At 37.5% G+C, this 16,425-nt stretch overlaps 1 protein-coding gene across 2 annotated transcripts in view; it reads right to left on the bottom strand.

The window, feature by feature from the left end:
* Positions 1 to 3,756: 3,756 nt before the first annotated feature.
* NSUN7 (NOP2/Sun RNA methyltransferase family member 7) overlaps positions 3,757 to 16,425 on the bottom strand; it is a gene marked incomplete at both ends in the record, with an annotated part of 35,148 nt that continues 22,479 nt past the window's right edge. The window contains 3 exons of one of the 2 annotated variants that reach the window (XM_081304552.1): positions 3,757 to 4,383; positions 4,835 to 4,958; positions 13,125 to 13,242. In XM_081304552.1, the coding sequence (XP_081160678.1) occupies positions 3,757 to 4,383; positions 4,835 to 4,958; positions 13,125 to 13,242 (869 nt within the window). The remainder of the gene's footprint in view (positions 4,384 to 4,834; positions 4,959 to 13,124; positions 13,243 to 16,425) is intronic. The other variant, XM_081304553.1, reaches the window with a different exon arrangement.

The raw sequence follows: 16,425 nt of genomic DNA, 5'->3' as shown, positions 1-16,425 counted from the left end.
TAAGTAATCTCAGTGAACTACACATTGCCTAAAAGTTGGTTTTGTAATGATTTGTAGTCACATTTCTATTGGAATATGTAGAAGGCAAAATGCTTAAAGTTCCTTTTATTTTTTAAAAGCAGCTAGCTAGATGCAGTCTTGCCATCTCCTCTGCGTGCTCCTTGGCAGCATCAAGGGGAAGAGCCAACAGGCCTATGACTAAGAACTTGACTTTGTAAACTAAAGCACCCTATGGTGCTTCATTTTTATAACCTTCACAACATGTGTGATTTCATCTAAAGATATATGTCCACACACCTTTTGTTTCCACCTGGCTATAAGGTCACCAATAGCTAATTAGGACCATTGTTTTTTGTCTGTCTTACTGCATGAAGGAACATTAGACTCATTTCCATTAAAACAAGTTCTTGGTGATAAACTGTTGGCACTGCTACTTTTTAAAAAAAAAAAATCATATTGTGAGTTTAAGATGGACATTTGGAAGATGGACACATGTGCTAGGGGCCGCCATGCTTCCTTTTCTTGAATGGCGCACTCATTTCACACAAGACTTCATGAACAACGTGGAAAATGTTTCCCTACCTGATTTTAGCACAATTTAATAAAACTACTGGCGCTGTTGGTTGGCCAGGCTTACCCTAATACTCATCTAACATGGGGTTTACAGCCAGTAAAATCGCAGTTTAAGTTATTTCGGTTTCAGGGAAAACATCCTCCCTGCCACCATCAATAAGAGCAGTCCCTGGCAGCCGGCGCCAGCTGTTCATCCTGAAAGGATGTCTTGTTTTTCCTTTTACCCCTTTTACTGTTGACCACTTTTACACATTTAAATGTAATATGTATTGAGAATAAACTTAGCTGCATAAAATGTTTGGCTCATTTATCTGACAACTCAGTCATATATACAAAAATTAGAATTTAGAGTGTCTGAACTAGTCATGTTATTTTTATATTACCTCAAATTAAACTTTTAAGAAATCTCATTAGTAATGTAAGATTCTGCTTTGACTGGTGATCGCATCTTTCCACCTGGGAGAATGAGAAGGTAACTAAATTTGAGTCATTACCCTGACCTTGTTTGGTGGACAGACAGCTGCCATTCTGGACACACAAGCCTATCGAGTCTTCTGCAAGCAGTCGTTCTAGGGTTAAAGTATTTCAGCACAAAGTCTGTCTCATTTTCTTGAAGAACTTAACCTCAGAGAATGAAGAAGAGAGGTGTATTGGCGCTAAAATCCAAAAGGTAGCTAGAAAAACCGACTGAATCTGGTCTAGTTCAACTTTCAGACACACAGAAGAGGACAAGGAAAAGGTAAAGTAGGCACTACTGTTGGTCTTGCATGCCCCCCAGAGTGTTCTCTCTCCCCCTCATCGCCCCCCAAGGGGAGTAACTCAACAAACTTTCATTTTGGTTTCAGGGTTTTTATGATAGTAAATAGTTTCAGGTAAAAACCAACATTTGCTATTGAGATATCTAAACACCAATAATTTGATTATTTTAGTGTTTTGCAAGACTTTTACGTTCAAGCAAGTAAAATACCAAACAAAAAATGTTAGTGTGATCCATATTCTTCACTACAATTCTCTCATGTAGCTTTTATCCTAAGTTCTTTCCCTGTTTTGTTTACCAAAGTATTTAAATAAGCCATCCTGTCCTGCTTAGAATATTCTCAGACTAAAATGCAAGCTTAATTAATGAATGGTTTAATTTAGAATCTCCATAAATTTCTAAAGAGAAAAATAATTTAGTACCAAGAGGCATGTTAGGAACTACTGAAAATAAGTGACTTCAAAGTTGTGACATGAATCACATGCAGAGGTTATAAAATATCCTGAGCTGTTTCATAACAGTGAGAGTTAACCCAGAAAATACACTTGAAAATAAAAATTTCAGACCCTGTGCTTCTGGACAATGGAATCATTTGCAGCCTAGAGTTGGAGTGAAGCAGGAAAAGGATAAAAGATCCCTGGGAGGGGCTGGGGTGTGGCTCAGCAATAGAGCGCTCACCTAGCACATGTAAGGCACTGGGTTCCATCTCAGCACCACGTAAATAAATAAAGGTGTTGTGTCCAACTACAACTAAAAAAATATATATATATATATATATAAAATCCCTGGGATAAAATATTAGCTCTTCACTGAACAATGTAAAATTAGGTTGCCCTGTCCTCCTAGAGGCATGGGGTCCCCTAAGCTAGATTTGGGTGGGTATAAGATAATGAAACACCCCCTAATAAGTCTGGCTCAAGTATAAGAAGTCTTTTCTTTGAGCTGGGGCTGTAGCTCAGGCAAAGCACTTGCCTAGCACATGTGAGGCACTGGGTTTGATCCTTAGCACTGCATAAAATAAACAAAGGCATCTGTCCATCTGCAACTGTGAAAAAATTTTTAAAGTCTTTTCTTCACTTACAATTTCTAATGAAATATAATCTTCAGCTAAAGGAAAAATCAATTAGTACTACTAAAATGAAATTCACCATTTTGCTTTTCACTTCAAGTGAGAAAAGAATAACATAGCTGAAACAGACCTAAATATTCTACTGAAGTATCACCTGAATTGAGCATTCCAGAATTACTTAAACACACTGATTCTGAAAATAAACTTTAAATTCAAATGTCATCAACGTTTCTATGAACTTTAAACAAGATTTATAGTTGAAACCTATTTAACGTTAAACATTTTGTTACTATGATGAAAAATAATCAGTAGACCCAGAAATGATAATCATACCAATATTGGCAGGCAATTGATAATACATTTAAGATGAATTGACATTTAATATAACAGTGCTACAGTATATTTTAATTGTGCATCAGAAATGATTTACCGAAGTTTGATTACTGTGTGCCATTTGAAACAATTTGAACATTTTGCTGTATCACCTGATCTTTGAATAGAATCAGAAGTCTTTATAGGTTTCTTCAATAATAGATATCACTTGTATTCTTTGACAATAGATATCACTTGTATTTAACAGTTTTGTCCTCAGAATTATGAATGTTTTGATGGAAATTTGCTCACAGTCTTTTTTTCAACCGTGTTTGGCATAAACAGGCAGAAGGAAGGGGTGATTGTGCTCACTCAATCCACTCAGGGTCCTGGATGCTCTTCCCACAAGAGACCCTCTGAATCGACACCTAAGCAATGCACACATGGTGTTCTGGAACTTCCTGGGCTTCCTACTAGTACTCAGGCTCAGTCATGTTACCAAAACTCATGTCATGCCCTTTTTCAGGAACAGATGAGTACTTAAGGAAAAAAAAAAAAAATCAATCTTGATTGTGATTGGAAAAGTTCAGCTAGGACTGCTTAGACACTGACAGGGTGTTCCAGAGCTGGTGGGAGGGCCCCGCTTTCAACTGAACGCCCTCAAAAGTGAGTGAAGAGCAGCCTGCTCCAGAGAGACCATGTTTCCCTTCAGGAGAAATTGCTGAGCTTTAGTCCAGACTGGAAGTCAACAGGAGCGAGCCGAGTTCTGACAGTGATTGAGAGTCGACAGCGGGGTGTTCTCCAACAGATCAGCACTGAGCTGCTGCAATCTGAATTCTGCTTGCTTACCCTCTCTACATTATTGTCTCTCTCCTGTTTTGATTCTCTGAAGGTAATATCACAATTAGAAGATACTAAGTGACAAAAGGATGAGTATCTTATGTAGCTATATCTCACCTTCTGAGAAATACCAGACTTTGGGAAGAAAAAAAACAAAACAAAAAAAAAAACGCCTGTTTCTGGCCCTGTCAAAAACATGGGGCAGTCAAAGCCATGGTCGAGGACGCCTAACTAGGGAGGAAGGTAAGTTTTCTTTAGGTTTCTCCCCTCTTCTGGACACTGATGGTGTGGGAAGGTAGCCAGGCACACCAGTCTTGGGCCTAACCCAGCGATAGTAAAAATGCTGATTTGGGACCTGAGATCTCATCCCTTGAGGACTCTGAAATGGCAACATTACTGGAGGCAAAACGATCTCAATGGGTTTCAAAGCAATCATTTTGTCTTCTGGTCGAGGTCGTGTGAAGTTGGTGTGCTTGCAGTGACAAGTGTTCTTCGTTAACGTGGGTGTCAAAGGATTGATGGTAGGCTTGCTAGGTTTCCTGGTCTGTGTGGTGGCACCTACTTGAGATGCATTTTTCTGTGGATTAAGTGCTTTTGTTATTAATGCCTCTGATCTGTTAGTACTTGTTTTGGTTTCTCGATTCAGGAACTCAGCAATTTTCATTTGGATGCCATTATTGTCATTGGCAGACGGTTTGGGCAATGATGTTTTTGATTTTTTCCTCTTCTTCTCTCGTTTTGATGATTTCCCCAACTCAATCCCGTCCAGTAGCCCTTTTGCTGCAGCTCGGGCCAAAACATCTTTCACAGACACTGTCTCAGATGGGTCCCGCTACAATTAAAGAAGCATTTATTACTGTGGAAGGTAACTATTGTGCATATGGCAAATATATGTCAGTGAAAATAAATAGAATATAATATTAAAATAAATGGATTTTAGGCCTAATACATGCCATAAACCTCAGCAAATGACTTCTTTTTAACTTCAATTCTCCCATTTATAAACCTGATAGAATTACACAGCTAATTTCTTATGTCAGAGAAGATGCCCTATGTGTTAACAAACTGCTTACAGAGGTGGGCATAGAGGGCAGGCAAAAAGAAACACAGAACATAAGGTATGGGGATTACTTGCCACAAAGTTTTTTCTTGCCCTTTAGTTATTTATGAAATATAAGCACAGCATTTCAAAATGTTCACAGGTTCCTATGTTCCTCTTGTGAGGCTCTGCCATTCCCAATTCCAAAGTATGACATGGACTGGGATTGTTTTTGTCTCCTTACCTCTCTTGTTAAAATAGAAAGAAAACAACCATTGGTAGTTTCAGATTGTTCCATTCTGAAAAACTTATCCTTAGCCAAGTGTATTTCTTTTAAGGAGCATAAAGGAAGAACAGGAGGACTGAGCCTGCAACAGAAATGAACAAGCATGAAACAGCTGGAATGGCTTCTTTCAAAGAGAGGGAAAAAGTATTTTGCAAATAAATTTCTTCCATTATGTTTTACCAGTGATATAAGTAAAACTTCCAAATAAGAAAAAGTGCTGAAGCAGCTTTTCCCAAAATAACACATAAGGAAAAAGCTCTAGTATTTCATATTAGCTCAGAACTCATTATACTTCCCAAGTTCTGCATCCTTAAACAACTATGCCAATGACAAACTTTTAACTCAAAACTTCTTTCACCACTCAACTAATATGTTATCAAAACAGGTAAATATGTATAGGAGTCACAAAAAGAGAACTCCAAACTCCCTATATTTCTACATTGTCAAAATATGAAATATAGGACTTCCTTCTTTCAGTTACTTTTGCACAATTATAATAATGTAGTCTATCATTTTAACTACATTATTCTTCCAATAACTTTGTGGGTATTAATGGATGAGTTATAGAGTGTTCAAGAAAGTAATAACAAAAGACTTTATGTCATAAAAAACTAATTTAAAATAAAATTTTGGTTTTTATATTTAATTTCTCACTTAATAAGTTCATGAAAAGGTGATTCTTCTAATTCCATGCTTTTAGGATTAAAATGTATTTACTGTGTCAAAGCATTTTAACACTTAATCCACATGAATTCAAATATCAGGAAACTTTTTTATCAATAATTTTGTCTATCCTGACACTTAAAGCCAGTTTTAAATTTATATTTATTATTTGCCTATTAGGTAAAAAGTGCATGAATAAAACCTTAATTCAAAGAGTTTACAGATTAGTTAAGGAAACGAATCCATTTACAGTAATCTGAAAGAGACCATCTGTGGATGCTGGGCCAACAGAGACAAGATACAGAAGAGAGTAAGGCCAGTTCTTCCTGGCCCAGGCAGAGGGCAAATGTGAAGCCTTTGCAGAGGAAGTGATACTGAAGCTGTGTCTCGAAGAAAAAAGAAGGTGATTCTAGACAGAAAGAAGAGCAGGAAGAAAAGCACATGCGCTGTGAGAATGCACTCGCGGGCACACCAAGTATTTCCATGGGTCTGTGGCATAAGGTGAGTGATGAGAGAGAGGTTGCTTAGCAAGGGGCAGACACACATGACCTCAGATGACATGCTAAAGAGTCTGACAACAGACAGTGCTAAATAAACAAATGAGGGCAAATGGCAGTGGAACTTATTTGAAATCAAAGAACTACAGGTTCTGAAAGTGAGAGAGCCAGCTGTTCCTCTCACCAACCTCGTAACCAGCCAGCAGTTTCTGAGACTATTCATGCAGATTGAGCATCCCTGATCTGGAAGTCTAAAATCCAGTATGCTTCAAAATCTGAAGTTTTTTGAGTGCAACATGATGCCACAGGTTTAAAAAAAAAAAAAAAAAATTCTATACCTGAGCTAATGTGAACAAGCACACTAAAAATACTGCATAAAATTACCTTCAGGCCACGTGTATAAGGTGCCCATGAAACAAATGAATTTTGTGTTTAGACTTGGGCCCATCACCAACATACCTCACTTTGTATATGCAAATATCTCAAAATCCCAAAAGATCCAAAATCTGAAGTACTTCTGGTCCTAAGCATTTTGGATAAGGACACTCAACCTCTATATGCTTGTTCTCTACACAAGTAGAAATTATTTTTAAAAGTTTATTCACTCATATATAGGTTAAGAATACTCAATGGAAATAATTATTTCGTATCAACCTACTTAGCTCCAAAATGTAAATATGAAGGTTTAGATTTTTGTTAATTTTAGTTCACTGATAACATTACTAGTACCTAGAAGAATGCCTGGTGCATACTAGGTATTCAATAAATATTTTCTTAATAAGACATATTATTTATCTACATATATGCTGTCTTTCTTAATAGTCCATAATTAAGATTGATCAACTTATCTTCCAGGAACTGCTCCTACAAAATAGTTTCCAAATTCTAGCTTACAGCCCATTTCTTTGAATAATAAAATTAGATCATACCCAGAATCTCACTCATCCCTGATTTAGATGGTGGCATTTTGGATTTTTTTGAGTTGATGATATTTAGATGAAAATTTGGATTTATAGTTGATCCTGGAATGGATATAGACTTTTGGAGAAGTTGAGGTGGGTTTTGGAGAAGTTGAGATGGGTTTTGGAGATGTTGAGGTGGGGTGAGTATATTGTGCATGAAACAAATATCAATGTTGGGAGGCCAGAGAGTAAGCTGTTGTGGGTTGAATAGTGTCCCCCCAAAAATTCATGTGCATTCAAAGTCTCAGAATGTGACCTTATTTAGGAATAGGTCTTTGTAGATAAAATTAGTGGAGATCACACTGGAGTTGGATAAATCCTGAATCCGATACTAGAATTCCTATAAGGAGAGTTCACAGAAACACACAGGGGACGAAGGACACGAGGAGATGGAGGCAGACAGTGGAGTGAGGCAGCTACAAGGTAAGGAATGCAAAGGAGTGCCAGCAACCCTGGAAGCTAGGAGTGTGAATGGAACATCCTCCATCAGAGGCCCCACAAGGAACTAACCCTACCGACACCTTCATGTAGGACTTCTGGTCTTCAGAACTGTGCAAGAATAAATTTCTGTTGTTATAAGCCCCCAAGTTTGGGATAATGGGTTTCAAAACCTAGGAAATTAATACATGTGACAAAATGGATTTTGCAGATGTACTTAAGGTCTCCAAGATATGAATATTATCTGGGGAGGACCTGATCTAATCATATGAGCCACTGAAAGCCAATCTAGAAGTCAGATGGAATATCTCAAAGATTCAAAACCCAAGATTGATAGGAAACACCTGTGCTGACATGAAGATGGAGGGAGCTTCATGGCAGGGAGTGAAGGCAGCCTTGGAGCTAAGAGCAGTCTTGGGCTGACAGCCAGCAGGGAAGTGAGAACCTTAGTCCCACAACCAGAATGGACTTTGAATGGACTGTTCTCCAGAGACTTCAGCCTGGCTGATATTCTGACCAGAGAACTCCGTTATGACATGACAGTCATCTGGCCTCCAGGATCATGAGCTAATTAATAATTGCTTTTAGCCACTAAGTTTGTGGTGATCATAATAATAATTATTATTATTACTATTATTATTATACATCATTATTATTGTTGTTGTTGTTGTTGTTATTATTATTATTATTATTTTGGTATCAGGATTGAACCTAAGGGTACTTAACCACTGAGCCACATCCCCAGCCCTTTTTATTTCTTGTTTTGAGACAGGACCTACTAAGTTGTTTAGGGCCTGGCTAAGTTGCTGAGGCTGGCTTTGAACTTGTGATCCTCCTACCTCAACCTCCTGAGTCACTGGGATTACAGCCGTGCACCACCACACCTGGCTAGTTTGTAGTAATTTCTTAAGCAGAAATAGAAAACTAATGGGCTGGGGATGTGGCTCAAGCGGTAGCGCACTCGCCTGGCATGCGTGCGGCCCGGGTTCGATGCTCAGCACCACATAGCAACAAAGATGTTGTGTCTGCCGAGAACTAAAAAATAAATATTAAAAAAAAAAATTCTCCCTCTCTCTCTCACTCTCTCTCCTCTCTCACTCTCTCTTAAAAAAAAAAAAGAAAGAAATAGAAAACTAATATACAATAGCTCACATTGAATAAGGCAGGATGCCAGATGGCCATAGTAGACAGTGGAAGAAGTATTAGACTCAAAGATATGAGTCTGCTACAGTGGATATCCTATTTTCCTATTAAATAGACAGGAAAACCCTCCAGATTATACCCTTTATGGGAGCAACAGGGAAATGCTGGTGAGAGGAGCACTACATAACAGCACTGAGAAGCTCTTCTGTAGGTGAGGACTGACAACCAGAAATGCTGTGACAGAACTGGGCTCACTGACAACAATGAGGATACAAGAATTCTGACACAAGAAAGACCAGAAAAGCCCCCAAGTTTGGGGTAATAGGTTGCCATCAATGGCCAAGTGTGGACACTACTGATTATCATAATAAGTACCAAGGAGTAGTAGCAATCCAATTCCTCTCAAGCAATGCTCACTTTCCTTAGCTTCCACCTTAACTAGGTAACAGAATATCTAAATAGAGAACATAACCTAGCCCTCAAGCTCAAGGACTGGTCAGTATTAGAAAATATTTAGCTCCCCACCATGTTAAAATGACAGATGAGAACAAACATTTGATCTGATCAATTAAATGCTGCAAAGGCATTTGATGAAACTAGGTATCCATTAGGAGTTTAAAAATCTCATCGTGGTACTGGCTTAATTATAGACACATAGATCAATGGAACAGAATGAGAATCCAGAAAGAAGCTCATACACTGATAATTTTTCAACAAGGAGGCCAAGCCCATTCAATCAGGGAAAGAACAGTGTTTTCAACAAATGGTGCAGATACAACTGCACAGCAACATGCAAAAGAGTAGTCAGACCACCGATTCATACTATATGAAAAAATTAATCAAAATGGATCATAGACCTAAATTTAAGAATTAGATTAAAAACTAAGGCATAAAGCTTTAGACATAGGCAAACAAAAAAAAACATAAGCTATACTTCACTGAAATTTTAAAAATGTATGCATCAAAGAACACTATAAGGAATCTAAAAAGTAACCAACAGAATGGAAAAAAATTGCAAATTATTATGTGTAAGGGTCTGGTATACAAGAGATTCTTTTAACTCAACAATTTAAACTAACCTAATTTAAAAACTGGGAACAAAGCCAGGTGGGATGGTACACACTTATTATCCCAGCAACTTCTGCCAAGGCAGCAGGATTGCAAGTTCAAAGTCAGCCTAGCATATACATGGTCCTGGGTTCAATTCCCAGCACTGCAAAATAAAACTGTCAATAGACATGTGTCCTATGAAGATATGTAAATGACCAATAAGCATATGAAAAGACACTCGGCATCATTTTTTAAAATTATTCATTTATTTTTATGTGGTGCTGAGGATCAAACCCAGTGCCGCACCCACACTAGGCGGGCACTCTACCACTGAGCCACAACTCCAGCTCTTCTCAGTATCATTTATCCTCAGAGAAATGCAAATCAAAACCACAATGGGACATTATTTCACATTCTTGAGGCTCGCCAAGGGAAAAAAGGGAGAGGGAGAGAGAGAGAGAAAAGAAAATAAACAAGCCTTGTGAGAATGTCAAATGATACAACCACTTTGGAAAGTGCAACAGTTCCTCAAATGATTGAAGAGTTACCATTTTACCCAGTAATTTTACCCCTAGGTATATAGCCAGGAGAAATGCAAACTTATGTCTGCACCAACATATGTACAAAAATATTACAACAACATTCTTAGCATCCTAAAGATGGAAACAATCTAAATGCTCATCAACTGATGAACAGATAAAATGTGATATATCCATACAATGGAGTGTTACTCAGCCTTCAAAAACAATGAAGTTCTCAGACTTCTACAACATGGATGAACCTCAGAAACATCATGCTAAGTGAAAGATGCCATTTTAAGCTGGGCATGGTGGCACACGCCTGTGATCCCAGCTGCTCAAAAGACTGAGGCAGGAGGATCACAAGTTCAGTTTGGTGAGACCCTGTCTCTAAATAAACAATAAAAAGGGCTGGGGATGTGGCTCAGTGGATAAGTACCCCTGGGTTCTATCCCTGATACCGAAAAAAAAAAAAAAAAAAAGGCCATTTTGAGGGGATGGGGAAGGAGTATTTTCAGAAAAACTAAAGCTTGATCAACACTTTAGTCAATTATTAAATATAAAAGAGAAAATTTTTAAAGTATTAAAACTGGCAAAAGCATTTATAGGGGTTAGCACATAGCTCAGGGATAGAGTGTCTGCCTAGCACGCACAGGCTCTGGGTTGATCCCCAGTATTACCAAAAATAAGTAAGTAAATAAAATGTGTAGTTTATATGAAAATAGCTAAAAGCACTAATATACAATAAGATAAAAAAATGAATAATTCAGTTGAAGAAGTGGCAAAGTATATGAACATAAAATTTACAAAATAATAACAACTATGACAATAAAAACTACTGAACATTTAGTATGTGCCAGGTACTGTTCATGTGTTCATGTATTTAACCTCCACAAAGACCTACTGAGGTAGTTAATGTAATCAATCATATTTAATCTAATTTCAATTTTTTAATTTTTTGCCATGCTGAGGATCCTACCCATATGCTAGGCAAACTCTCTACCACTGAGCCACATCCCCTGTCCTCATTAAATCTGTTTTACATCATCCTTTCCCTCTTCTCCATTCTCAATACCCTTCTCCCACTTACACCTGTTACCTACCTTGTTTTAGTACACTGTCCTGGAATGTTAGTTACGATCTACAAGAGGCTAAACAAAGGAACAACCCAAGAATGCAACTGTCTTCTCCCATGGTAAGAAATCTTTAATTGGGTGTGAAACTCTGGCAAGTGCTCACCACTGAGATGCATCCCCACCTCCACCCCCAAAGCTCTGTTCTTGAACTAGCTTGCTTCTTTCTTCTTTCTTCTCCTCTCCCTTCCACCCTTCTCTTCCCTCTCCTTCCTCTATTCCTTGCCTTTCTCCCTTCTCTTCCCTCCTTTCACTTATTTATTTCTATGTATCTATATTAAAATTAAAACTGAGAGGTAAATCACATTAGCATGTTTCTTTGAATTAAAAAATAAAGTCAGACTTTTTTTTTTTTTTTTTTTTTTTTTTTTGGTACTGGGGATTGAACCAGGGGCCTTGAACGTGGTAGGAAAGTACACTAGCCTGAGCTATGTCCCCAGCCCCTAAAATCAGACTTTTTTAAAAAAGGTAAATCTGGTTTTGACAATGAGAACTAGTCTTATAAAGTAAGTAACAAATGCATCATTTTTCCTTAAATTAAATAGATGAATCTGCAGGTCCAAAGATTTGATAGAAATATATTTAAAATATAAGTAATATAATATTCTAAAAAACTATATTTCACAACTTTTAAACTTAAACATCAATTTTAAAACATAGAAGACACATAGTTATTCAAAAAAATTTTAGGGAGTTAAGAAAACATGTTTGAAGACCACTCCCCACTACACTGCCCAGTCAGTAAACTGAAACATGCTCAGCCTCACTAACAGAAAAATAAAGTTGGTCAACAGTGAGATCTTATCTTTTCATCCCTCAGATGGGTAAAGATTTAAAAGTCTGATGAAATTCAGCATTTATGAAGCTGCAGGGAAACAGATTTATAAGAGTGACTATTTTGGTGGGTCATTTAACAATAGCAACTAAAGCTTAAAATATGCATATTCGTTGGTGCTGGAAAAAAATCTAGAAGTCTACAAGTCAAGCTGTTAAAAACAGTTATATTCAAGAGGGTGGAATTTGGAAAATTTTTATAGATTAGTATTTTGTAAGGTGAAATTTTTACAATAGATGATGGAAGCAGGATGCATTGGGCTAAAGTACTATGATGACTAAAGTCCAGAATGAGTTGCATATTTCTAGGACAGTGGAAGGAAATAGAAGCAAGGTGGATGGGTGATCAGAGTAGATAACACCTAATGTTATTTAATCATGCAATATCTAAACATGCAATACTTATTCAACTCTTAAGTTCTACAACTTTAGGATATTAAGAAATGATTCTTATAGACCATCTGTTATATTTCACTAGGCAATTTTTCTTAATGTCCACAGTTCAGAGTGTAGTGTTAATGCTCTTTCTCTCTATCCCTACCTTATTGCAGCATTTTTCCATAGAAAACTCAGTTATTTTTACCTCAATTCTGATGTATACCAAAGATTACAAGAGCTTAAGAAATGTCTATTTTCAGATATGATTTTCTGTCTATTTTCTAAGAATATTTTATATATTAATTTGTATTCTATGGAGGTATACATGTATCTAAATCAGGAACATAAAATTTGGACCCAGTTTACCCAGAAACCAAGCAAGAAAAGTCCAAAATGCTTTTAACTTTAACAATAATAACAAAAACAAAAGAATCTTTTAATATGCAAGAAAATGTTTGTGCCATGCTGTTGTAAAGGCTTTACAAAACCTACTTTAAAGTTGTAAGAAGTTAAGGTAATGATCATAGTAAAGTCTAATAAAAAGCAGAATATCTTATGTAACTTAAAACATTATATTTGTCATTTAAAAAATGATTATTTGAGTTGTTCAGAAGAATGCCTTCCTTTCTTACCTGTAAGGTTGTATTTTGGTCCCTTGGTTTTGAAATTCCAATGCTTTCTTCACAACAGCTTCATTTTCTTCTGGATAAACTGAGCATGTGCAATAAACCACTGCTTGAGCTTTAACAACTATATTTAAAGAAGATTTAATTAATATAATGACCCCATAAATGATCAATGCAATTTATGTTTCCAGACATGTATTTGGTACAAACACCACAGCGTTTTGATGGGAATGATTTCCAGAGATGCTTGAACAGCTTCTTTTAAAGCAGAAGCTTATACTAGCAATGTGGTCAGTGGCCAGTAAGTAATAGAAATCCAGATGGATTGTATGAAAGTTGAAAACTGAATCAATATGACCAACCTAGTTGCAAACACAAAGAAATAAATGCTGCAGACTCCCATGAGCTTGATACTTCCAGTCATTCTTTCATAAGCTTTATCACCTTAATTGGTTCAGAAAACTCCAGAAATGTACAGAAGTCAGTCTGAATCCCAATTCTGTCCTTGCTATGGCATGAACCTGGGAAAAATTACTCAAAGTTCCAGATTTTTCATCTGTAAAATTAGGTAATATAAGATCTGCAATTCACTAATGTATTCATACCAATTGAGCACCTACCACATTCCAGACACTTAGGCTTTGGTATACATCAGTGAACAACAAAAACGAAAATCCCTGCCCCTAGGGAGCTTCCTTTCTAGCAGAGGATAAATACAGTAAGACAAAGAAACAGGAAAACTATTTAGGTGATAAAGCAGGGGTGGGAAAGAGTTTCGGGGGAATGCTATAATTTTAAGTAGGCTAGTTAGAGCTAACATCACTGAGATGAAGGACTGTGGGTAGACTCAAAAGATTAGAGAGCCAGACACAGAGATAACTAGGGAAGGATATTTTAAGGTAAGGGAACAGCAAGTTTAAAGGAATGTTCAAGGAAAATGAAGGGGGCCAGTCTGATCAGAGCAGGAGGGAATGAGGACAGAGTAGTGGGCAATGACGTGTTTAAATGTGAGTCTGACACTTCTCAGAGGAGGACATACAATCAATCAATAAGTACATGAAAAAATGCTCACCATCTCTAGCAGTCAGAGAAATGCAAATCAAAACCACCCTAAGATACCATCTCACTCCAGTAAGATTGGCAGCCATTATGAAGTCAAACAACAAGTGCTGGCAAGGATGTGGGGAAAAGGGTACACTTGTACATTGCTGGTGGGACTGCAAATTGGTGCAGCCAATTTGGAAAGCAGTATGGAGATTTCTTGGAAAGCTGGGAATGGAACCACCATTTGACCCAGCTATTCCCCTTCTCAGTCTATTCCCTAAAGACCTAAAAAGAGCATGCTACAGGGACACTGCTACATCGATGTTCATAGCAGCACAATTCACAATAGCAAGACTGTGGAACCAAACTTGATGCCCTTCAATAGATGAATGGATAAAAAAAATGTGGCATTTATACACAATGGAGTACTACTCTGCATTAAAAAATGACAAAATCATAGAATTTGCAGGGAAATGGATGGCATTAGAACAGATTATGCTAAGTGAAGCTAGCCAATCCCTAAAAAACAAAAGCCAAATGTTTTCTTTGATATGACAGTAACTAAGAACAGAGTTGGGAGGAAGAGCATGAGAAGAAGATTAACATTAAACAGGGGTGAGAGGTGGGAGGAAAAGGAAAGAGAAGGGAAATTGCATGGAAATGGAAGGAGACCCTCATGGTTATACAAAATTACATACAAGAGGAAGTGAGGGGAAAGGGGAAAAAAAACAAGGGGGAGAAATGAATTACAGTAGATGGGGTAGAGAGAGAAGATGGGAGGGGAGGGGATGGGGGATAGTAGAGGATAGGAAAGGCAGCAGAATACAACAGACACTGGTATAGCAATATGTAAAACAGTGGATGTGTAACTGATGTGATTCTGCAATCTGTATACGGGGTAAAAATGGAAGTTCAAACCCACTTGAATCAAAGTGTGAAATATGATATGTCAAGAACTATGTAATGTTTTGAACAACCAACAATAAAAATTAAAGGAAAAAAATTTTAAAAATAAATAAATATAAATAAATGTGAGTCTGAGCACCAAATAGTAAGGATGTGCAGGCCACTGGATGATGGTTTTCAGTTTGATGATGGGAAGCCATTTGTTTTAACAAGATTGTTCCAAATGCTGTGTTGAAAATAAACTGTAGAGGGCAGTGGTGGAAGCTGATAGACAAAATAGAAGATCATTGCAGTAAACCAAGCATGAGGTGATGGTATGGATGTGGTGGTAGTGGTGGAGGTGACTGGATTCTAAATATATATTAAATGTAGAAGTTCCTTTGTTTTCTGACAGGCTGGCTAAGGATGTGAATAAGAGTCAGGGACAATGTAAAGCTTTTTCACCTGAACAAATGGAAGACTGATATTGTCATTAACTGAAATGGCAGTTCTGCAGGAAGAACAGGACTTTCATTTTGGATCTATCAGCTTTGAAAGGCCTATTAGTCACTAGCTGGAGATGGCAAGAAGACAACTGAAGATACAGACTGAAGAGTTTGGGGAAGAAATCTGGGAGTCACGCAGAAGTGTTTTTTTTTTTTTTTTAAGAGAGAGTGAGAAAGAGGGGGACAGAGAGAGAGAGAGAATTTTAATATTTATTTTTTCTTAGTTCTCGGCGGACACAACATCTTCGTTTGTATGTGGTGCTGAGGATCGAACCCGGGCCGCACACACGCCAGGCGAGCGCGCTACCACTTGAGCCACATCCCCAGCCCCACGCAGAAGTGTTTAAATTCATGAGACTGGATAAGATCATCAAGGAAGTAAGTATAAACAGAGAAAAAAGAATCCTAGACATGAATTGTGACATACTCTGAGGCTAAAGAGAGTATCGTATAGGGAGGATACTTGCTGTAGGATAACAAGCCAAGGAGATGGGAAATAAATTGAGGTGGTGTGTCTTAGAAGACAAGTGAAGTAATGTGGGAAGGAAGAGAATATGATCAATTAGATCAACTATCACAGCTAGATCAAGTTAGACGGAGACTGTGAGTTGATGTAACAGCATGTGGGAAGGGGGTCACGGGTGATCTTCACAGGACCATCTCAGGTTAGTGAGCAAGAGTGAAAGTGTGATAATAATTGGCTCAGAAAAGAACAAGAGGAGAGATTTAGAGAAATACTGTTCTCAAGAGAAGGGCAAGTTATAGGAGAAAAAAGAGAACATTCAAAGAAGTATTAAAATATAGGGATTTTTGTTGCAGACAACTATTCTAGAAAGCACAAAGTAGGAGACAAGGACAGACAAGGGGATGTG

This window comes from Spermophilus citellus (genome assembly GCF_964194105.1).
Source record: "Spermophilus citellus genome assembly, chromosome: 8".
Classification (NCBI taxonomy): domain Eukaryota; kingdom Metazoa; phylum Chordata; class Mammalia; order Rodentia; family Sciuridae; genus Spermophilus; species Spermophilus citellus.
The sequence above is the reverse complement of the archived record's forward strand: the minus strand, read 5'-3'. Positions and strand labels throughout refer to the sequence as shown.